Source organism: Mobula hypostoma, chromosome 14 (assembly GCF_963921235.1).
Source record: "Mobula hypostoma chromosome 14, sMobHyp1.1, whole genome shotgun sequence".
NCBI lineage: Eukaryota > Metazoa > Chordata > Chondrichthyes > Myliobatiformes > Myliobatidae > Mobula > Mobula hypostoma.
Window position 1 is genome coordinate 51,385,516 of NC_086110.1, and position 24,898 is coordinate 51,410,413.

At 41.7% G+C, this 24,898-nt stretch overlaps 1 protein-coding gene across 1 annotated transcript in view; it reads left to right on the top strand.

Annotated features, from left to right (window-relative positions):
• Positions 1-13,275, top strand: part of LOC134356286 (beta,beta-carotene 15,15'-dioxygenase-like) — a 37,118-nt gene extending 23,843 nt beyond the window's left edge. The window contains exons 7-11 of the mRNA XM_063067121.1: positions 104-370; positions 2,630-2,735; positions 4,763-4,857; positions 5,227-5,338; positions 10,186-13,275. Coding sequence (XP_062923191.1) covers positions 104-370; positions 2,630-2,735; positions 4,763-4,857; positions 5,227-5,338; positions 10,186-10,355 — 750 coding nt within the window. The 3' untranslated portion in view covers positions 10,356-13,275. The remainder of the gene's footprint in view (positions 1-103; positions 371-2,629; positions 2,736-4,762; positions 4,858-5,226; positions 5,339-10,185) is intronic.
• Positions 13,276-24,898: the final 11,623 nt, after the last annotated feature.

A 24,898-nucleotide genomic window follows, 5' to 3' on the forward strand; every position in this document is an offset into this window, starting at 1 on the left:
CCGGCCCCAAATTGGAAACCTAATGAATTTTTGACATTATTTGTCAACCGTGGGAAGTTTTCTAGTTGTTACGTTCATTTCAATATCAATTTATGATTTTCAGACCTATATTCATATCATGGACAGAAATACAAAGAAGGCTGTGCCCATAAAGTTCTACACCGATGCACTGGTGGTCTATCATCATGTCAATGCATATGAAGAGAACAACCACTTGCTTATTGACATCATTGCATATGAAGACAACAGTTCGTATGAAATATTCTACTTAGCAAACATGAAGTTGAATGATAATGAATTTCAAGAGAAAGGCAAAAGCTGCAAACTTCCACAGTGCAGAAGATTTGTAATTCCCTTGGATATTGACAAGGTTAAGTTTCATCTATATTTCTGCAATAATACATCACGGTTAAGAATGTCTGTCTTTTTGAAATACATGGATTTCAATCACATAATTAAAGATTGTGTTTCTTCTGGTGGGTTACATAGCAGTTAATTTGTTTCTCTAGAAAGCTTGGACTAACGATCTGAGTGTCTGAGTTCAAATCCCTCCAAAGGCAGCCGAGGGATTTGAATTGGGTTGACAGCCTTGCAACTTATTTACTTACTGAGATACAGTGCGGAATAGACAAGTGGCAAGTGAGGTTTATTGTCATTTAACTACATACATGTATCTAACGTATATAGAAACGAGACGAAGTTTCTTTGAACCAGGGTGTAAAACACATAACACATGACTACTTATGAAGGTAAGGATAAAATCTACAGATGAATCACACATAAATAACAAACTAAAGTGCATTAATATTAAATATTGTAAGGCACGGAACAGATTAACCAGGGACACTTGGAATACGATGTGGCAGGGAGTTCAGAAGCCTAATGGCCTGGGGGAAGAAACTATTTCTCATCCTGACCGTTCTTGCTTTGAAGCATCATGGCCTCCCACCTGATGATAGAAAATCAAAGAAGATGCCGGATGGATGGGTGTGATCCTTAATGATACCAAGGGCCCTACAAAGGCAACACTCCTGATGAATGTCCCTGAAGGATGGTAGGGAGACCCCTATAATCGTCTCAGGTGTTCTCTCAGTCCTTTGTAGGGACTTCAGGTCCGATGCTCGACTGCTCCCATACCAGATGGGGATACCACTTGTCAAGATGCTCTCGGTGGTGCTCCTGTAAAACACAGTTAAGGTGGGGAGTGGGAGCTTTGCTTGCCTCAATCTTCTTAGGAAGTGGAGGCGCTGTTGTGGCTTTTTGTTCAGGGAGGTGATATTATTAATCTACCATCCAGTCGTTCTTTGGACTGTGAGAGGAAACCAGAGCACCTGGAGGAAACCCATGCAGTGATGGGGAGAACGTACAAACTCCTTTCAGGCAGTGACAGGAATTGAACCCGGGTCACCTGTACTGTGCTGCTCCAGTTTACAACAACTGCCAGTAGTTTCGGCTGTGTTAACCACAGAAATCAGTGGATTATCATAAAAAAATCAGTTTCATTGTTGTCTTTTAGGAGAGAAGATCTACCATCCTTCTTTGGTTTGGCCTGTATGTGATCGTAGACTCACCCAGATATAGTTGACTCTTAAAATGCCTTCTCAAATGGACCGGCAAGCCACTTATTTGTCACAATGACCTTCTCGAGTGGCAATTAAAGATGAGCAATAAGTGCTGATCTTGTCAGTGATGCCCTAAAGTGGTGAATCAGTAAAACTTCTCAGTATCTGTTCAAGATTTCAATGGAGTATAGTTCAGTGAAATGGAAAGTTAAAGAAACTCCAACAGGGACAATGAAGAATCATACCCCCTAGGCTTATAGCACACTTTTCTCAAATAAATCCTTTTTCAGAAGCAAAGTAGTTATTATTCATATACTTAAGAATTGGAGTTGCATCTGCCCAGAATGCTTAACAAGTAATTCCCCTAAGTTGGCAAAGAATATCTGGCAGGGTGGACATTTACATTACAGTACTGATTTGGGGTTTACCAGGAGTAAACAGGGATAAGTCAGGAGATATTTTGTGTGATGCATTCTTGTAACTTAATTCTGTGCATAATTATTATCTAATTGAAAACATATGCTTAGATATACAAAATACTAAGTAAATATCTGCAAGGTTTCATTTGAAAGCTGCAGAATTCTGAAAATGGAAGTGAAATCTCCTTTTCCACAGATACTGTCAATAATTATATTAATCTTTATTTTGCAAAATTGTGGAGAAGCATTACAAAACCACCTTACATGAAACAAAAATCTTGAAGTTACACAAATGCTACCCTGAGATTTTATTGATAACATCGTCCAGATCACAGCAATAAATGGTTAAGCGGAGATGGTGCTGCTCTACGTGCAAATTCATCTTCCTTGGAGTTGGTCAGTTTCGGCAATATTAGTGTAAGAAGACTAGACTGACAATCCTGTCATAAAGAGAAGGTCTGTGACTGAAGTCCTGTGATCCAATCTTGGAAATTGTCCATTTACAGACATTAAGTAAGCTTGTTGATGTTGCTTGTTAGACTATTGTGTGGAATAGTATTGTAGGATGAACTGCTACACCATAGACCCGGGTGTCTGTGGAGAGAAGACGTACAGTTTACCTGCTGTAATTGCTTATTGTTTTATTAGAACACCGAGACTGGCACAAACATTGTCAGACTTCATGGCACCACAGCACAGGCACTGAAGGAGCAAGATGGACAAGTGTACTGCACACCTGAAGTTTTATTTGAAGGTAATAATACAATAGTATAAGAAGGTTGCATATTTGACAATAGTGTAAAGGCATCCTTTAGTCTTGTGAGACCATGGATCTGCGCCAGGAAAGTCTTCACTCTCTAGGGCGCAGACCTGGGCAAGGTTGTATGGAAGACCAGCAGTTGCCCATGCTGCAAGTCTCCTCTCTCCATGACACCAGTGTTGTCCAAGGGAAGGGCATTAGGACCCATACAGCTTGGCACCAGTGTCGTCGCAGAGCAATGTGTGATTAAGTACCTTGCTCAAGGACACAACACGTTGCCTCAGCTGGGGCTTGAACTCACGACCTTCAGGTCGCTAGTCTAATGCCTTAACCACTTGGCCACGTGCCCACACACAATAGTGTGAACCACATGAAATATTAGTACAAGTGCTGAAAAGCTTGGTCACAGAGGGTTTCTTTAAAAGAAGATAGGGAGTTAGAAAAACAAAGACTTAAACTCAAGGGATTATTCAATTGCAGGAAATCTTGAGAAACACACACAAAATGCTGGAGGAACTCACTAAGTCAGGCAGCAACTATGGAGGAAAATAAACAGTCGCTGTTTCAGGCCAGGAGGCTGAATTCAAGAGCAAGAGCCTTGGCAGCTCAAATGGTGGAGCAATTAAATCTGGCAATGCACATGGGGCTGGCACTGGACAGACAGGAACTATCTTTGAAGATTGTGGGACTACAGGAGTTTAGAGAATTGGAGAAAGCGGAAAGGGTGAAATTAATACCAGCCAGTGAAAGTCAGTGAGCACAGGTCTGATCAATGAGAGAGTCCCATTTTGGGCATTGTCATTGAACTACACATGAATCTTAAGTTTGTGAGGACAGAACATAGGGACAAGTTGAGTAGTTCAATATGGCAGTCACAACGGTACAGGCAGCAGAAGAACTGAGGCAGGGTAAAGTAGGGCCTCGTGAGGAATGTGGAAGTGCACCGTTTTTAGTGAATATTGGTTCATAAATGCATCCTCCTGTCCAAAACAAATCCAGAGTACCTACCAACTTGTATATCTTTGGGATTTGAGAGAAGGTCAGAGATGCTGGAGGAAACCTACGTAGTCACATGCAAACTCCACAGTGGCAGCAATGGATGGCAGTTTTTAACCTGGTTTGCAGGAACTATAAACGAGCAACTCTATTAGTTGCACCACTGTGCTGCTCTGTAGATTAATTAGTGTAGTTTGGTTTAAAATGGTCATGCAAATGCAGTAGGCTCTCGAGCAGGGGTTCCCAACTTTTTTTTATGCCATGGGCCAATACCATTAAGCAAGGGGTCCATCGACCCCAGGTTGGAACCCCTGCTCCAGAACATGGCTATTATTTGCTGTCTGTCAAGGACTTGGGAAGTTTGAGGTGTGAGAAGACATTGTAAGTTTGTGCTCAGCTCAGGCCCAAAGGCATTTTTGATATTAGCTAACCTAAGTTGAAGGGATGGAGGGCTCTAAGGAAAGGTACACTGATAGAAAATAGGTAGGTATTTAACTAAAGGTATGCTGCAGCAAAGATGACATAAATCTGTTATCCCTCTATAAATGTAAATATCCATAGAAAGATAAATTACAATGTTAAACACGAAATGAAGATGGTAGTTCGGATGTAATTTCAAAATTACTGTTGTGTTAAATTTGTTCAGAAAATTTGGATCTAAAGGTTCAGTGATACTAGTACTAGAGGTCATGGGTTAAAGGTGAAGGGTAAAATGTTTAAGGAGAATGTTAGGGAAACTTCTTCACACAGAAGGTGGTGAGAGTGTGGAATGAGCTGCCAGTGGAAATGGATGTGGATTCAATAGACGATAGACAATATTCGATCTCAACATTTAGGAGAAACCTGGATAGGTACATGGATGGGGGTGGAGGGGTGGTCTGCAGGGCTGTAGTTGAGGGGCAGGTCGAAGGGACTATAGTTGGAATCGACCAGATGGGCCAAAGGGCATGATTCTGTGCTGTAGTGTTCTAAATAGATATATAATAATGCAAATAAATGCACTTCATACAACTTTGTTTCTCCAGGTGTAGAGCTTCCGCGAATAAACTACAATTACAATGGTAAGAAGTACAGGTACATTTATGCATCCAGAGTTCAATGGAAGCCAATTCCAACAAAGGTAGGTGTTCACATTTATATTATGTTTTTTTTTGTAGAGCTGCATTTCATGGGTGTTTGCTTTCCCTTTGGGATCAAACTCTCATTCTGTAACAAGAGATTCTGCAAATGCTGGAAATCCAGAGTAGCACATACAACATGGTGGAGGAACTCAGCATTCTGTATGTCTGTTTCAGCTATCAGATGGTATGCAGTATGTGTATTGCTGCAGAGTTTGTCCAGGAGATTCCTCCTGTGTCGGCTGGAGTTGGGGCCTGAGTTTTCTCTCCAGTGTTACTGCAGTTTTATTTTTGCAGCAATGCTTTATGAATGGAAATGGACCCTCCTTGTAATTCCACTGCGTACTGACTAAAACTCGACTCTTTCCAAGGTAATTAAATGTGACATTCAGACCGGGAATTTTCTGGAGTGGGAGGAAGCAGATTGCTGGCCTGCAGAGCCAGTGTTTGTCCAAGCTCCAGATGCTAAAGAGGAAGATGACGGTAAGTGGTCCTTACTCAAAATGGGAACCGTCAAAACAAGTACACGGGGTGAGGGCCGGGGTCAGAGAGGAAAATAAAAGGTGTGCTTAGCATAGAATTCAGAAAACAACAATCACAATCACAACTATGTAAAAGTAGGCAAAATAGAGGAGATTGAATACAGCTGCATTTTCGAAATAATAAACACTATACCTGAATCTTACTTGAAAAAAGCAGAGTGGAAAGTCCAGAGGTCAAAAATTAAAACTGAAAATTACATTTTAAACAGATACTGGGATATTTCTTTGTCAGACAGAACATTTAAAATGGTACTGCCCATCATAAGTGACTTTCAACAGTGGGGCACCCATCCTTCACTTGAAAACTTGGACAGCAACTTCTAAAACATGTTGGGGATTTGCACTTTCAAAATCAGATAGTAAGCTTAGAACCAGAAACAGATAGGAACTTGCTGAAACACTCACATACTGTGGGTTGTTGGACCTGCTGTGGAGGCTCAGGGCAACTTTCACAAAGAAATGGGTAATGTGTTCTCTGGCATTAAGACATCCAACCATCTACTCTCTCAAAATTGGTTCTAGAGGTTTTTTTGAGCCATACAATTCTTCTGGACTATTTCCAGCCCCTACTCTTGGTCCCCACCACCATCCCAATAGGCCTTACCTACTTATATGCAGTTGCACCCCAGACTAAAAAAAAATCACCCGAATCGCACAACAAAAATCACACTTAAGCAGGCTCTAACATGAAAATGTTTCTGAGCTCCAAGATGGTCATTGTTGGAGACGTGGGTGGACCTCCAGTCTCACATCCAATGCAAAGGTCTCATTCCATAAATTTAGTTGGGTGGCTGATGTTATTAATTTGATATTTTCTAATAGGGTATGGTGGACTTTCATTTCTCATTGTTTCACCTGATTATCTGAGCAATGTGGGGAACTGAAGCCCCCCCTCCCCCCTCCGAAAGATAGCTAAAGGAACATTTAGTTATAGCCGGAATCCATAGAAAATGTTGTAATTGCTTCCCTGACAAATCACGTTTACCAGGAAGCTCAGTCAGGCCCTTCCTGTCCTGAGATCTTCTTGTGACAGATGGTTCTGGGGCTGGTTATTATTGCTTTTTGTGCACTCTTGGAAGAGCACCAAATCAAGAGACCTGCAGGCAACCAAAATAGTTACGAACTCCCCCCCGTAACCCCAGTCTGCTGCCCCCTCCCCAATATGCAGCCAATTCCCAACACTCTCATCCCTTTGACAAAATATTCCAACTTCTCCCTAACCTACCCTCAAGTGTTACTCCAAGACTCGACCCCTTGCTAGCCACTTAGAGTACAATCTAAAATCCTTATATATATATATATATATATATATATATATGTCACATCCAATGCAAAGTTATGTATATATATTGACATTAGTTTTATATATAAGTTTGTAAATCTGGCAGGAGCAAAAGATGTTGGGGATGGCGAGGGTGGAGTGCTCCAGGAAAGGTGTGGACAGATACACCAGCCATGAGACACCAGGCAAGGCCATTTGATACCAAACATCTGGTTTACTGATCATTACAGAATGTCTGTTTGGTACTTCCCGCTTCGTCCCCTCTGACTTTCCCTTTTTCCAACCTTGATTCCTCTCTCCCTGACCCCTTCCCATTCTCAATCCACAACAGAGACCCGTATCAGAATGTAGTTCGTAAAGTTACTACAATACTGTGCAAAAGTCTTAGGCATGTGTGTGTGTGTGTGTATGTGTACATACATACTGTATATATATACATGTCTGGTGCATCTGTGTATATATATATATATATACAGTCGGCCCTCCTTATCTGCGAGTTCCGCATGCGCGAATTCAAACAACCGCGAATTGAGAAAACCCGGAAGTGCTCTTCCAGTACTTGTTGTTCGAGCATGTACAGACTTTTTTTTTCTTGTCATTATTCCCTAAACAATTCAGTATAACAACTATTTTACATAGCATTTACATTGTATTAGGTATTATAAGTAATCTAGAGATGATTTAAAGTATACGGGAGGATGTGGGTAGGTTATCGTGGATCAGGATGGGAAAAAAATGGAAGTTCTCTTACTAAGTAAGTCGGAACAGGTACATCCAGTATTATTTAGTGTCAGTTAGTCAAACGTTTGTCTTAGTATATAGTATATATTTTACCTTTCCATGCATATAAAACACTTAAGAAACGTATGTTTCAGTGCCGGGCTCAGGAACGGAATTTCCCAAGTTCGATCCAGTGACAGATCGCTCCCGAGCGCGCTCTCCATCCGTGCCGGGTTGATGCGAGGGATCAAAAACCCAAAACCCCAAAACCCCAAAACCCAATAATTAAACCACTGTGTTGCTTAGTAATAATTGTAGCTTTCATCAGGGCAGGACCTTTCTCACTTTATCCTTTAAAATTGTTCCAATTGTTGACGAACTGTAGCCTAACACTTTTCCAATGACCGATGGCATTTCACCTCTTTCCAATCGCTTTAGTATTTCCACTTTATTTTAAATCGCAATCGTGATTATTTTCGTGAACAGAAACACTGCAGATTCAGAGCTCCGCCACTGGCTCTAGTATCCACCGCACTGAGACAGGTTAAATAAGGTCCAGGGTTCCACTGGGTCCTAAGATCCACTGCATTTAGACAGGTCGAATAAGGGATTTGAGCATCCGCGTTTTTTGGTATCCACGAGGAGTCCCGGAACCAATCTCTCGCGGATAAGGAGGGCCGACTGTGTATATAGTGCCTGAGACTTTTGCACAGCACTGTACTACAGCCATTAAGGGCCCAAACAACAGTTTCTGTGGTTGTAGTGATAACTAAAGGATGGTATGTTGCCTCACTGGTTCCATGGTCAAGGCTGTCACAGAAAGACTATAGAGAATCATGAAAGAGGAGGATACAAAAGCCATCGTGGTCCATATTGTTACCAGCAACATTAGTAGGAAGGGGGATGAAGTCCTGCAAGCAGAGAGTTTATGGAACTAGGAATGAGGTTAAAAAGCAAGACCTCAAAGTTATTAATCTTCATATTACCAGCAGTAAGTGCAGAAATAGGAAGAGGGAGCATCTGAATTTATGATTGGAGATTCCTGACGCATCAGGATCTTTAGGGGGAAGTTGGATCTCTACAAGGCAGATGGATTGTACCTCAACAGAGTCAAGGTCGAACAGCATGGAGGGGGAGGTGTAGAGGAACCTCTAGGTAATCTCAGAATAAAAGAAAGATAATCTGGAAATAGAAGAGAGGCAAAGAGGAAAAAAAAAGAGTTGCACAAAATACTAACATGATAACCAGAGTTTATCAGGAATGGGCGATGTACATGCTTAAATGCACCAACAAATAGTACCAGAATAAGGAAATATGATAAGACAAAATTAAAGGCTCTTTACTGGAATGCACACAGGATTCAAACAAGGTGAGTTAACAGTTCATAAATAAATAAATGTGCACAATTTGATAGCCGTTGAAGAGATATGGTTGCCAAGGCTGGAAACTGAATATTCAGGAGCATATAAACTTTGGAAAGTTAAGCAGATAGGAAGGTGGTGAGGTAGATCTGCTGATAAAGGATTAAGTCATTGTATTGAATGAGGAATGATTTAGGCTGAGAAGCTCAAGATGTTGGTGTGGAAGTAAAAGTCTCTGGTGGGAGTAATAGTATAAATCAATGCAATCTGGTAAAGTCAACCTGGTCTGTGAAAGAGAAGTTGTGTTTGACCAGTTTATTGGAGAGCTTATTCAGAAATCATTGAATAAGATGTTCCATTAAAGGAAAATAAAAGCTCTTGGTGTAAGGTAACATATAAGCTGTGATTGAAGATAGATTGGCTAATAGCAATATATTTTATATGGTATATTTTTTCTGCTTGGCAAGGTGTAGCAAGAGAAAATCTACTTGACCAGTCATTGCTGGGCCTCAACTTTTTACCGTTTATTGAAGTCACTTGGATGAAGGCACTAAGGTTTTGATATTACTGGTTTAGAATTGTTACATGGAGTGTGATACAGTGGGTAAAAGAATTGTGTGCCATCCAGATGCAGCATGCTGTAGATTATTACAGTGAGCTAGCAAAAAGAAAAGCAGAGTGCAGGACATGGTGTTACAGTTAACGGGAAAGTGAAGTGCATGGCGCAAAGATTGGTAGATATGTGGAAAGAGAAGCAGATGGTATTTCAAGTTAAAGACTCTTTGTCAGAAAGCTCGTTGACTGCTTGCAGTTGTGGGGAGGATTGGATGGATAGGACCAAGGTAATATCTCTAATAAGCTGAGGCCTTGGCTGTTTTACTAACTGGGGAGTTCTGTAATGCTCTAAACTGGATAAGAGAAGATTTATAGATAGAGGTCAATGTATTAAGGCTTACTCTAGGTATGTAGATTCTAGGTGTGTAGATTCCTGCAGTCCATATAGAAACAAAAGTGGAACTTGAAACAGCAAAATATTCAACATGCTCTACTTTTTTAAAAAAAAAAGGAGTAATCATTAGATTTACATAACAATTGGCAAATCTGAGCTACTTTCTCACTTTTGCCCAATATATAATTAGTAAACTGGTCATGTTGGTAGAAGTCTAGATTAATGTATTAATATTTTGACCTATTGACAATACACGTGTATTTGGATGTGAAGTAACCTACATCGCTTTTCTGAAATACGCAGTGAATTACTGCAGTTAATTCAAATTCAGGGTCAACTTTAAGCAGTAGAATAGTAGTAGATTACTTTGGTCTGGTTGCACATCAGGCCCCATCAATATTGCATGGCTTCTACATCTTTGCATTTTTATGAGGTTATTAAACATGCCTTAAGCTTGTATTTGTATACATTTTTAGGTGTTCTGTTGTCTTCAATTGTATCAACTGATGCCAAGAAATCTTCATTTTTACTTGTGCTTGATGCAAAAACTTTCAAAGAAGTGGGCCGTGCTTCTGTTAGTGCTGATGTACATCTGGATCTTCATGGCATATTTATTCCTGAAAAAGAGCTAAGCACACAAAACTGAAAATATATTGTTTGTGAAGGAGAACAGCGAATGCCTGTTCCATTGAACTCTCACCGCCTTTTGACTAAAGCAACATCAACTATTGGACAGAAAATAAAGAGCAGAAAGCTCTCGCATCTTGCTTGGAATGACTTCCTGTGAATAACAAGAGATGAACTTCAGATTCAGTCCTTTGTAGTGAGGCAGTCATGAGAAGTGTTTTAGTTAATTCATCCTCAATCAAGTTATTTTGTGGCCAAAATACAATGAAAACACTATCAGCTGGGCAAAAGAGTAAAAAAAAATATGAACACACAAAATAGATTAACAATTGATTGACAGTGAAATAGTTTATTTAATTAGATCGATACTTGCTAAGAAAGATAGTTTAAGACAGTGGTCCCCAACCTCCGGGCCGCGGACCGATATTGGGCTGTGAAGCATACAGGGGTGCAGCGGTAGCTGGAGTGCACCCAGCACATCTTTAAGAAAAAAGCCGAAATAGGCACGTAAATGTCGGCCTAGATCAGAGGCGATTGCCGATTTCACTTGCTCTATGGGATGTTCACTTCTCTTTCCAGGGCGCTGGAGCCTTTAGTTGTTCCATTTTTTGGTCAATTTAAATGCCAGCCCAGACAGGCTGAAAAGACAGAGCTGTCAGGATCGAGGTGACATGTTGAATCGACACAAACTTCTAATAAAGTATAGGCGCTGCCATGCTTTCTTTGTAATGACAGTTACATGCTGGTCCCAGGACAGATCCTCTGACACTTCTCAGAGAGAGAAACGTCAATCCTTAATGCCAAAGAATTTAAAGTTATTTACCCTCTCCACTTCAGTTCCTCTAATGAAGACTGGCTTCTGGGCAGCACCTAATTAATTAGCTTGTTTGTTTTGGCTTTTTTCTTAAAGATATGCTGGGTGCACTCCAGCTACCGCTGCACCCCTGCATGCTTCGCGGCCCAGTATCAGTCCGCGGCCCGGAGTTTGGGGACCACTGGTTTAAGATGATAAAACGCCACATTATTTTGCAGGTGCAATTTATTGCTGGAAAATATACAGTATAGAAATCTATTATAAAATACTTTATCTAAGACTTTGATGTGATCTTGTTGGGCTAAACCGTCACTGACATCTTCAGTTCATAGCAAGAGAAAAATATAATTGTTTTGAAATTATATTTCTGAAATACATCGTGTGAATATAATTAATGCTTTAAAAATAATCGGTATCATATTAAATTCCAATTATTGAACAAGCGGAGCTTGTTTAAACTGGAAAATGAGGCTGCAACAATTTGGAGATGATTATTTATTAAAGGAAGAAACAAAGTTACAAAAAATAGCATTACAGGATAACATCCAGAATTAAAAATGATTCTGAAGTCATGAAAACTCATAGCAAAGAAAATAGGCCCATTGCCCATGGCCTACTGCTACGATGAGACCACGCTCAGGTTGGAGGAGCAACACCTTATATTCTGTCTTGGTAGCCTCTAACCTGATGGCATGAACATCAGTTTCTTGAACTTCCAGTAATTGCCCACCCTCTCCTTCACCATTCCCCATTCCCGTTTCCCTCTCTCATCTTATCTCCTTACTTGCTCATTACATCCCTCTGGTCCTCCTCTCTCTTCCCTTTCTTACATGGTCTTCTACCCGCTCCAGTCAGATTCCCTCTTCTCCAGCCCTTCATCTGTTTCACCAATCACCTTCCCAGCTCTTTACTTCACCACTCCCCCTCGCCCAGTTTCACCTATCACCTTCCACCTTGTACTTCTTCCTCTCCTCCCCCCACCTTCTTACTCTGACTTCTCATCTTTTTTTCCAGTCCTGATGAAAGTCTCGGCCCGAAACATCGACTGTACTCTTTACCACAGATGCTGCCTGGCCTGCTGACGTCCTCCAGCATTTTGTGTGTGTTGCTTTGGATTTCCAGCATGTGCAGGTTCTCCCCTGTTGGCAGTGATTTATCTCCTTGAAGGTGCTACATTTTTGTGTAATTCAATTGCCAGCGAGTTGTTTGTTATGTCTCCCCGCAACTACAGGTCTTTTGTCTGCTATTGCTTTGCGCACGCTTGAAAGCTGGTAGCGGGTGCACTTTATTTTTGCCAGTGGGGGGAGCGTGATTGTTGCTCGCTGCTGCTTATGCGCGGGAGGGAGGGGAGCTGGGGGGGACTTTGGGGTTCTAACATTTAACTGTCATTCATTCTTGGGACACGCCTCTGTTTTTGTGGATGGTTGCAAAGAAAAAGAATTTCAGGATGTATATTGTATACATTTCTCTGACATTAAATTGTGCCTTTGAAACCTTTGAAACTAATGATGAGGCTCATTGTGAGATTTATAATAGAGCTGTTTAATTTCTTACTGAAGATTGTGGAGAGCCCCAGCAAGGGTGGCTCCTGAGAAACTAACAGTATGATTCAATGTCATAGCATTTGCAAAAGCATATATCAAGAGCAGTGTAATTCCATTCAGATACACAGATATTTGGTGTGTGTTGCTGAAGTTGTGTTTAGAATAATAAAGCAAAGGCAGAGATGTTCTGGATTGTTGGCCTATTGTTGATGTAAGGTGCAAAATATCTGTGATACACTAGGGTTTGCATCAGGACAATATAAAGGAATCTGCTGCTTTAGTCCGATGGAAGATTTTGATGAATAGCAAACACGGGATAGAAACTTAAATAATTCATTGTGATGTCTGTTCTGCTGTCTTAGCCATGTAACTGTCACCCAGTTCATTAAACCAGATTTTAACGATGTAACTGTCATTATATTGTTTGTTATAATTGAACAAATTTGTCACATTTAGTTAAATAAATTATTAAATCTATTGCAATCATACAGTATCCAGTTAATGTAGTGAGAAGACACTTGCCATGGTAAAATTTTCAATAAAGAATGTGTACATTATGCACTTCAGAATCAGAATTTATTATTATTATTTTTCTCCTCTTCTATATTATGTATTACATTGAACCGCTGCTGCTAAGTTAACAAATTTCACGACACATGCCAGTGATTATAAACCTGATTCTGATGCTGATTTTATAAATTTGAAAATGTCTGCAGCAAATTAACAGTAAATTATATCATTTATTTACATATCTAAAGCACATGCCATTAATATTTGCTTCTCATAAATAAAGCAGTTTCTCTATGAATAGGTACTGAAGACATCCTGTCCACACTGGGTTACCCCAGTGGAGAAAAAAATCTGATCCAATGCAAGTGAGAGGGTCACAACCTGTCAAACCTGCTCCTTTCAATTCACTACTGCGAAGCCTCTTCCGGCGATGCCTACACTGAAGAAGTTTAAATCTTCTCTTCGACGGGAGTTCAGTGAAACCATCTCTCACTACTCCCCATCTGTAATTTCTTCGGCTCTTCAACTTTTCGACCACATTTTGACTCAGACTCGCTACCACAGCCATATATCCTTTCAGCTCTTGGCTCCATCCCTCCCCCTCCTGTCTTCTCCTATCATTTCGGATCTCCCACTCCCCCTCCCACTTTCAAATCTCTTACTAGCTCTTCTTTCAGTTAGTCCTGACGAAGGGTCTCGGCCCGAAACGTCGACTGTACCTCTTCCTAGAGATGCTGCCTGGCCTGCTGCGTTCACCAGCAACTTTGATTTGTGTTCCTTTAAACAATGGCACCTTGTGAGAACAACGATCATACTTGTATACTGTCTTGAATAGAGAAATGAGCACTAGAGTCAAGAATTCTGGTTTTGACTTGAAACATAAACTGTTCCTTTCTTGAAATTCTTTTGATGCTGCTTGTTCTGCTGAGTTCTTCCAGCTGATTATTTAAAATTACGTTCTGCTACTGAAGTGAATTGATAGCAAAACTCATAGTAAGAAAACAAAAGAACAACATCCACACTGGTCTGATGAGACAAATGCATCCATTCCACTTCAAGATGCATAATCAATGCTGCGACTTATTTTTTAGATTATGAAGACACGTAGTCCTCTTTTATTGTCATTTAGTAATGCATGCATTAAGAAATGATACAATATTTTACCATTAAATTTGCCATTGCTTACCTAGATAATGCTGTTATTTCATTTTAATTCCAAACATTTTTATTCCCATGCATCTTGACGATAAAAAAAGTAAGTATTTGGAACATTTACATTGTTCTTTAGATACCTTCCAGGACCTGAAGAACAATATATAAATGGCTTACAGGACTTCTCAAATACCATTTTATCCAATACAGTAGTTCCCAAGTGCACTCACTGTTTTCATTACAAGAGACATGCAGCGTGGAAGCAGGGCAATCAAGATTCAAGATCGTTTAATGTCATTTCCAGCACGCAAATGCAAAGGAAAGCAAAGTAAATGTTACTCTGCATCAGCTGTAGCGCAAAAGGACACAATAAGGTACTGTGCATAAGGTGAATCTGACAGGAAATTGTCAAGTAGAGGTGGTGGATGGTATGTTGTGGGGTGGGTAAAGGTGTTGATCAGCCTTACTGCTGAGGAAGAGAGGCTGCATGGATGCTATGTAGCCTTCTCCCTGATGGGAGTGTGATAAACAGTCCGTGAGCTGGGATGGGGTGACCCTGCATGATTTTGCTGGTCTTTTTCCATCACCCTTCTATTATATATATCCTTAATTGTGGTAGGCTAGTGATGGTGATGCATCGGGCAGTTTTCTCTACCCGTAGTGCAGTTTCTGTACCGTGCAGTGATGCAGAATGTTAGGATGTTCTCCACTACGCATCTGAAGGAGGCTGTGAGTACTGATGTGCACAGTCCAGCTCTCTTCAGCCTTCCCAGAAAGTAGAGGCGTTGTTGAGCTCTTCTGACTGTGTAGGATGTGTTCTGGGCCCGTGAGAGGTTGTGCGAGATGTGCACTTCCAGGAGTTTGAAACAGCTCGCAGTTTCCGCTGTTGTGCCACCGATGTAAAGAGGGGAGTGCATGGTGTGAGTTCTCCTGAAGTCACTAACTATCTCCTTTGTGTTGTTGACATTGAGGAAGAGGTTATTTGTCTGGTGCCAGGCCTCTAACTCTTCCATCATCAGTCTGTAGGCCATTTCTTCATTACCGGTGATGAGTCCCACCACTGTCATGCCTTTGGTGAACTTGACAATGTGATTGCCTGGCTATTTGGCCAGGTAGTCACGTGCGAGCAGAGTGTGCAACAATGGTCTTAGCACACAGCCCTGGGGAGCACCTGTGTTGAGCATGATGCACAGGGAGCAGCGTGTACATCCTGACTGTAAGGTCTATTCGTTAGGAAGGCCAACACCCGGTTGCACAGTGGTATAATTAGACTGAGGAGCTGGGGTTTGTTCACCACGGTCTGTGGGACAGTTACGTTGAATGCTGAACTGAAATCCAGAAGCAGCATTCTGACAAAAGTGTCCTTGTTTTCTAGTGCCACGGGCATGACAGATGCTTTGGCATCTGTTGTAAAGCGGTTCTTTCAGTAAGCATGTCAGTGAGTGGCAAGTGTGGCAAGGATGCAGTTTTTGATGTGTGCCATTATCAACCAATCAAAGCCCTTCATGATGATTGGCATCAGTGCCACTGGGTGGTAGTTGCTTAATTCTGAAGGTGTAGAGTTGTTTGGTACAGGGATGATGGTGGCTAATTTGAAACATGTAGCAGCCTGGGTGAATGAAGTGTTAAAGCTGCCAATGAGCTGGTGTGCACACTTCCTGAATACTTGGCCTGGGGATACTGTCTGGCCTGGTAGCCTTACAGGAATTGACTCTTTGCAGAGTTCTCCTCACGTTTGCTGCTGTTATAGACAGTGGCTGCACTCCAGGAAAAGGGGGTAGCTGTCGTGTCTGGTATTGCACGCCTCGAAGCGTACATAAAGTTGTTTTGATCAGCAGGAAGAGAAGCATTACTGTTACTGCATAGTCAGTAAATTCAAGCTCAACAGCCCATGACAGAACTTACACTTCAGTCCGGCCTTTCATAACCCTCTATTCCTTGTTCCCTCAAGTGCATCTCCAGCATCTCCTCAAACATATCGATACAATTCAATTCAACACTGTGGAAACCAATTACTTCCATCACTCTTTGAGAAATAAAGTTTCTTAAAATATTTCTTAAATAGACAGAATTAAAATTGTGTGGATTATTTAAGGCCATTATGAAATAAAGCAATGACAAATATGATTACAAGTAAGTTCACCAAATATTACTGCCTGGAGCATGAGAACTAAGCAATCTTTGCTATGTTCTGATCATATGTCAAAGTATAAGAAGATTACAGAAACAAAACTAACCTAAAAGTAAGATAGCAGGAAAAGTGACACTGTATTGAAATGGCAACAGTAGACTGCATTTTACCAAAATGGGTCTGATGCCCACAGTTGCTATTCATCTCTACATTCATCTACAAATTTGCCCATTTCTTCAAATTTAGCCAGTTGGAAGGTCCATCTCACTAAGCCAGATAATCCCAGGACTGAGGAACAAGAGCCTGAGCATTGCCTTGGCCTTGAAGGAAGTAAGAGCAAGTTCCAATCCCTCTGAGGAACGTGGACAGATGACACGGGCTCTCCCCCAGCTGGCATCTGATATTCAGCAACAATTCAGTTTTCACAATTTTAAGATTAATCAAAACCTGAAGAAATAATTAAAAGATTAAAGAAAGCACCAACACTTAGTAACAAAATGAACATTTTTCCCTCTCTTCCACCCCAATGGGTATCAGCTTTGAGCTGAGAAGCAGAATCCTTTTGAAAAGACGAAGCTTTCTCAGTGAGCTCCAGTGTCACCCTGTTGAACTCCAAGAGAATGTGGCTGTAAGTTCAAGATTTCCATCTGAAACAGATCAGCACCTGATCTGGAGAGATTCTAGGATTTCCTTAAAGAACTGCCAATAAATTTCTGAAATCGTTGCGGTTTAAGTTGCAGTAAGGTTTGGTATATTCCCTAAATCCTCCTGCCTTTCTGTGCCCTCTTAAGAGCTCACCTATAAAGCTAACCTCTGATGAAGCTATTGAATGCCAGTCCCAGTCTTCTCACTGGATACAATGCTACTTTGTTAACTTTCTCTGAGACGTCCAGAGAGCTTCTGATGTTCAAGGTGTGGGTGGATGTTACATGAACAGCGTAGCCTTGTCAACTGATAATCTGCTTTTTTAAATTATTGAATTCCTAATAAGGTCATGTAAAAATAAATTTTAACTGATATGATTTAATTATCCTGATTGTAAATTAACCATAAAATTTTAATCTAATGAATGGATATGTAAGCTGCAGCTAACAGGCGGAATCCTATTGTCCCTGAAAGTTGAAGTGGGAATGCTGGAGCACAGTTTTTGACGGGCTTAGACTCAGATTGACTTGCAGAACTGAAGCAAGCAGCCTTTGTGAACCTGGCTGTTGTGTGGCTGCCTGTCTCAACTGAGGACCAGTAACATGGTCCTCGAGGAGCACTCGAGCGTACAAAGACCACAATAAAGACAAGCGGTGACGGAGCAATGTCAAAGTCAAAGAATCTGTATAATGAAAATTGTTGTGGCATCTCAACAACGTCACCAACAGCATCACACCCCCGCCATTTATCTACCAGCGATCTGGATGCTTATCTAATATTTCCTTTTCACGAGCTCAACTTAATGCTAATTATTCAAAGATGAGCAACATATTACAAAAGCAAAAGCAAAAGCATGGCACCTGCTGACAAGTGCGACCTCTGTTAGTGCAGGTATCTTATGGTTAGAGGACTGGTGAGGGAATAAACACAGCTGCACCGGCTTATTGTATACAAGAGAGGATTCTTGACACTGATGAATTGGATGTAACCAGCAGCAAGTTGAAGCCACTCAAGTTAAAAATATCCTCAAGTACTATTTCCTAACACTGGCTGAAGAGAAATACAGTATATGAAAACAAAGAAATATTATCACTTGATTTAACAATCATGGTCATCAGCTCAAATAATACACATACTCCATAATAGATTACAGCTGAAATCTCCAACAGTCAAAGTACAAGGTACAAGTGATTTGTGGCCAGAATAGATACAAGGTACTATGTGATCAATCCCTTCACAGGCCCTGCGTCCGGTGCTCCCGATGCGGCCTTCTATATATTGCTGAGACTCGACGCAGGCTGGGAGACCGTTCCGCTGAACACCTACGCTCTGTTGACCAGAGAAAGCAGGATCTCCCAGTAGCCACACATTTTAATTCCATATCCCATTCCCATTCTGATATGTCTATCCATGGCCTCCTCTACTTCAAGATGAAGCCACACTCAGGTTGGAGGAACAACACCTTATATTCCGTCTGGGTAGCCTCCAACCTGATGGCATGAACATTGACTTCTCTAACTTCCGTTAATGCGCCACCTCCCCTTCGTACCCCATCCTTTCTTTCTTTCTTTCTTTCTTTATTTTTTCATTCATTCTCTCTTTTTTTTCTCCCTCTGTCCCTCTCACTATAATTCCTTGCCCATCCTCTGGGCTCCTCTCCCCCTTTCTTTCTCCCTAGGCCTCCCATCCTATGATCCTCTCCCTTCTCCAGCCTCGTATCCCTTTTGCCAATCAATTTTCCAACTCTTAGCTCCATCCCTCCCCCTCCTGTCTTCTCCTATCATTTCAGATCTCCCCCTCCCCCTCCCACTTTCAAATCTCTTCTTTCAGTTAGTTCTGACGAAGGGTCTCGGCCTGAAATGTTGACTGTACCTCTTCCTATAGATGCTGCCTGGCCTGCTGCATTCACCAGCAACTTTTATGTGTGACCCTTCACAGGTTGAGGTGTTTCTGCATCAGATGAGGACTTCAGAGGACCAACTCTGTCTAATAGACAAAAATAAAAGTCAACACAAAGTAAAAATATTTACTAATTAAAGCATGTCCTATTGGACAGAGATGCTAACTAGCCACCTGCAAGCTTCCCCTTATCACTTGGCTTCATTGTGCTATATGGAGAGGTTGTAATAAGACCATAAGACACAGCAGCAGAATGAAGCCATCTAGCCCATCAAGGGTGCTCCACCTTCAATCATGACTGATCCTTTTTTACTATCTCCTCCTCAACCCCAGATCTCAACCTTCTTCCCGTAACTTTTGATGCCATGTTCAATCAAGAACCTATCAACCTTTGCCTTAAATACACCCAGCGACCTGGCCTCCACAACTGCATGTGGCAACAAATTCCACAAATTCACCACCTTTTGGCTAAAGAAATTTCTTTGCATTTCTGTTTTGAAAGGGTGCCCGCTATCCTGAGGCTGTGCCCTCTTGTCCTAGACTCTCCCCCATGGGAAACATCCTTTCCACATCTACTCAGTCTGGACCTTTCAACATTCAAAAGGTTCTAATGAGATCCCCCCTCATCCTGCTGAATTCCAGCGAGTACAGACCCACAGCCATCAAATGTTCCTCGTATGATAACCCTTTCATTCCTGGAGTCATCCTTGTGAACCTCCTCTGGACCCTCTCCAATGCCAGCACATCTTTTCTAAGATGAGGGGCCCAAAACTGTTCACAATACTCAAGGTGAGGCTTCACCAGTGCCTTATAATGCAGGAGACTGGTGGGGTGGGGGGGAGGTGATCTGATAGAGGTATACCAGTTCATGACAGGCATAGACAGGGTGAAGCTATGTACCGTGGTCTTTTTCCTAGGGAAGCGTTACTAAAAACAGGAGGGCATAGGTTTAAGATCCAAGGTGAGGGATTTAGAAGGGAAATCAGGGGCAGCTTCTTCACACACAAGGTGGTACACATTTAGAATGTGCTGCCATAAATAGTGGTTGAGGTGGGCACATTTAAAAACCATCTAGATAAGTACATGGAACAACGCTTCAAGTGACGTGGGCCAAACACAGGCAGATGAGATTAGCTAAATGGGCTGCACAGTCAGCATGGACGAGCTGGGCTGAAAGGCCTGTTTCTATGCTGTATGACTTGATGTCTGAGAATACACTAGCTTTGTGCAGAGCTTGTTCATTCTTGGTGTGTCCTTTAAACACATGTTTTTGTAGAAATATTGGGCAACGTCACTGGTGATAGGATTGATGGCCAGTGTCTCGCATTCCACAGTAACGCAGGTTGAGGTTAGCACCGCCTGGGTGCCACAGTGGAAGTTTGGATTTCTTGCACGTGATCTCCGACAGCTACATTGAAAAGTCAGTTTTCTGCTTTGTTATTTCAGACAACTGTAAATAATAATTTCAGATAAGAGTGTCCAAAGAGCTTAGAAGGCCCAAAGGGCTTGAAGGTTGTCATAGCATGCCAAAAACCTGTCTACCAAAAAATTTCCTGGTTTGCTGAGTTGTTCCCAGAGGCAATGGTTTCATGGAGCAAATGTTTGCTCCCCTTTCTCAAGCTGAACGTGTGATCTCATTACTGATGTCCAATCTATCAGACTTCATGCCAAGAATGCAGCGCCCATGGTATCATTGGATGTTGGGCACTAAAGCACAAAGATGCTTGACTTTATCCTCTAGAAATTGCAACCTCGTTTTCTGACATTTGGCAGCCTTTCACCCCCTGGCACTGATGTGAAACTGTGCAGGAGCCCTCAAGGGTACAAGGATCACATACAAGACAAGCAGTGTGGGAGAATGCCAAAGTCAAAGTAAATTTATTGTGAAAGTAAATATATGTCACCATATGCTACCTATGAAAGCCATTTTCTTGCTGGAAAATAAAGAAATGAAATAGAATTTGTGAAAATTATACATTAGATTAGATTATGAGGACACACAGTCCTCTTTTATTGTCATTTAGTAATGCATGCATTAAGAAATGATACAATATTCCTCCGGTGTGATATCACAAAAACACAGGACAGACCAAGACTGAAAAACTAACAAAAACCACATAATTATAACATATAGTTACAACAGTGCAACAATACCATAACTTGATGAAGAGCGGGCCATGGCACAGTAAAAAAGTTCAAAGTCTCTCGAATGTCCCACATCTCACGCAGACGGGAGAAGGAAGAAAACTACCCCTGCCATGCCCAACCACAGTCCGACTCTGAGTTGTCCGAAAACTTCGAGCCTCCAATCAGCCCTCTGACACCAAGTACTGAGCACCATCTCTATCCGAGTGATTCGACCTCAGCCTCGGTCGCCAGCAGCAAGCAAAGCCGGGGACTGCGGGGCCTTCCCTCCGGAAGATTCTCGATCGCCCAGTAACAGCAGCAGCGAACCGGCATTTCAGAAATTTCTCCAGATGTTCCTCTGTGCTTTCACATCTGTCTCCATCACGGCCCCTATTTAACAGATATGATATTATTTTCACCGGAGAGCTGCACGCGCGTGTCGCGCTGCTATCTTCTCCTCCCACCAAAAACTGCCATAAACAAAGACTGACAGACAACCAATATGCAAAAGAAGAAAAATTATGCAAATGATAGATAGATAGATACATAAATAAATAAAACTGAGAATATGAGTTGTGGAGTCCTTGAAAGTGATCCTGAATTTAGGAGGCTGAGGAGTTGATAGACAGGACGTATAAGGAGGTAGCTGCACCCAAGGCACAGGACACATGTAACTGGGTGACCATCAGGAGGGGGAAAAGGGAATAGGCTGCCAGTGTAGAGTACACCTGTGGCCATTCCCCTCAACAACAGATATACTGCTTTGGATACTGTTGGGGCGGAATGGCGGGGGGGAATGACCTAGCTGAGGAAACCCACAGTAGTCAAGTTTCTGGCTCTGTGGGGAGTAGGCTAGCTATAGTGATAGGGGATTCTTTGGTTAGGGGAACAGAACAGAGGCTCTGTGGATGAGAACGAGATTCATGGATGGTGTGTTGCATTCTTAAGTAGGAGGGTAGTTAGCCAGAGGTTGGGGTCCACGTCCATACTAATGACATTGGTAGGGAGGGATGATGAGGTTCTGCAAGGTGAGTTCAGGGAGTTAGGTGCTAAGCTAAAAGACACAGCCTCCAGGATTGTGATCTCAGGATTGCTACCTGTGCCACGAACTAGTGATGCCAGAAATAGGAAGATCACACAGTTTAACATGTGGCTACAGAGATGGGGCAGGACAGAGGGCATCAGATTTTTGGATCATTGGGCTCTCTTCCAGGGAAGGTGAGACCTGTACAGAAGAGACAGTTTTCACCTGAACTGGAGAGAGACTAAAATCCTACCGGGAAAGTTTGCTAGTGCTGCATGGGGTAGTTTAAACTGGAGTTGCAGGGGGATGGGAACCAGGGTACCAGAACAGATAGTGGGGTAGTTGTGGAGAAAGATATTGTTAAGCCTACATGCTAAGTCAGGAAACAAAGGATTGAGCATGATGGGACAAATGTTCTGAGTTGCGTATATTTCATTGCAAGAGTCATTGTAGGAAAGGTGGATGAGCTTAGGGCATGGATCAACACGTGGAATTATGACATTGTAGCCATTGGTTGCACGAGGAGCAGAACTGGCAGCTCAATATTCTAGGGTTCCATTGTTTTAAATATGATAGAGCAGGAGGGATTAAAGGAGGAATGGTGGTGTCACTAGTCAGGGAAAATATCACAGTAGTGTTCAATGAGGACAGATTGGAGAGCTCCCAACAGTCCATGGGATTTAAATGAGCAACTTTGTAGAGCAATTGTAGACTGTTGCAAGAAACATAAGGCTGTGGTAGTAGGTGATTTTAACTTTCCACATTGTGAATGGGACTCCCGTTCTATAAAAGGGCTGGCTGGGAAAGAGTTTGTCAAACGTAATCAGGAAAACTTCCTTAATCAGTACATAGAAGTCCCAACTAGTTAGTACTTGATCTCCTATTCGGGAATGAGACGGGGCAGGTGACAGAAGTTTGTGTAGGGGAATATTCTGCATCTAGCGATCATAATGGTATCAGTGTCAAGGTAATTATGGAAAAGGGTAATTATGGTCCTTGAGTTAAGAGACTAAATTGGAGAAAAGCTAATTTTAATGGTATCAGAAAGGATCTGGCAAATGTGGCTTAGGACAGGTTATTTTCTCCAAAGGTGTAATTGGTAATTGGGAGGCCTTCAAAGTGAAAGTTTGAGACTACAGAGTTTTTATGTTCCTGTCAGAATGAAAAGCAAGGATAATAGGTGTATTGAAAAGGGTCAAAATTGGTTCTCTAGAATTTCAGAGTAATAATCTATGCATGGAGCCAAAAGATATGGGGGAAATCTTTATGGAAATTTTGCATCTGTACTTACTCAAGAGACGAACACAGGGTCTATAGAAGTCAGGCAATGCAACAACAAGGTCATGAACCCTATTCAGATGACAGAGGAGGTGTTTGCTGTATTGAGGCAAATTAAGGTGGATGAATCCCCAGGTCCTGACAAAGTGTTCCCTTGGACCCTGTGGGAGACTAGTGCAGAAATTGTAAGGACCCTAGCAGAGATATTTAAAACATCTTTAGTCATGGGTGAAATGCTGGAAGATTGGAGGATAGCTAATGTTGTTTCATTGTTTCAGAAAGGCTCTAAGAATTAGCCTGGAAATCATAGGCCAGTGAGCCTGTCATCATTAAGTATTGGAAGGTATTATAAAAAAAATCTGGTAGACAGGAATTTATTAGAGGTTAGTCAACATGGCCTTGTGCGTGGTAAGTCACGTCTAACCAACTTTATAGAGTTTTTCAAAGATGTTGCCCGGAAAGTTGATGAAAACAAGGCAGGGGATGTTCTCTGCAAGGTCCCACATGGGAGGTTGGTCAAGGAGGTTCAATCACTTGGCATTCAAGATGAGGTAGTAAGTTGGATTAGACATTGACTTACTGGGGAACGCCAGAGGATGGTAGTAAATGGTTGCCTATTTGACTGGAGGCCTGTGATGTGGTAAGCAACAGGGTCTGGTTTCTGGGTGCATTGTTGTTTGTTATCTATATCAACAATCTGAATGATAATGTAGTAAACAGGACCAGCAAATTTGTGGATGACACTGTAATTGGGGGTCTAGTGGACAGGATGGAAAACTACACGGCTTGCAGTAGGATTTCCGCCAGCTTGAACAATGCGCTGAAAATGATAGATGAAATTTAATGCAGACAAGTGTGAGTTTTTGCACTTTCAGAGGCAATTCCTACTGACAAATGGAGCTTCAGGATTAAGAGGGGTTAGCTGGAGCTTTGAACACCAGTTTCAAATCAACAATATTCTAATGAAAATCAGCCTTCCATATTTCTGATTGATGCTACCTGCCCACATACATATGCTCTCACCGACATGTTGAATGACAGAACTGTTCTTCTTTTTTTCTTTTTTAGCTTGTGTTGTAAATGCACCTTAATATGTGTTAATTTATTTGTGGTAATATTACTTATGGACCATGTGATCTGGCTTTGTGGCCAACAGTACAACAAGCAGTTAACCAAGATGCTGGATAAAGTGAAACCTAGAGGTTCCGATGCATAATCTGGCGAAAGTGTGAATGTTGACAGCACAATGTCATGTGACAAATAGTTAATAGCCAATGAAGTAATTCCAAAGTGCAATAACTGTACTGATGTGAGAAATACAACTTCTGTAAGTACAAAAGGGATAAATGATGAGATAACTTGAGGTTAATTGTGCGACTAAAGATTAGCTTTATTTGTCACAGGTACAGTACCTCAGAACATGCAGTGAAATGTGTCA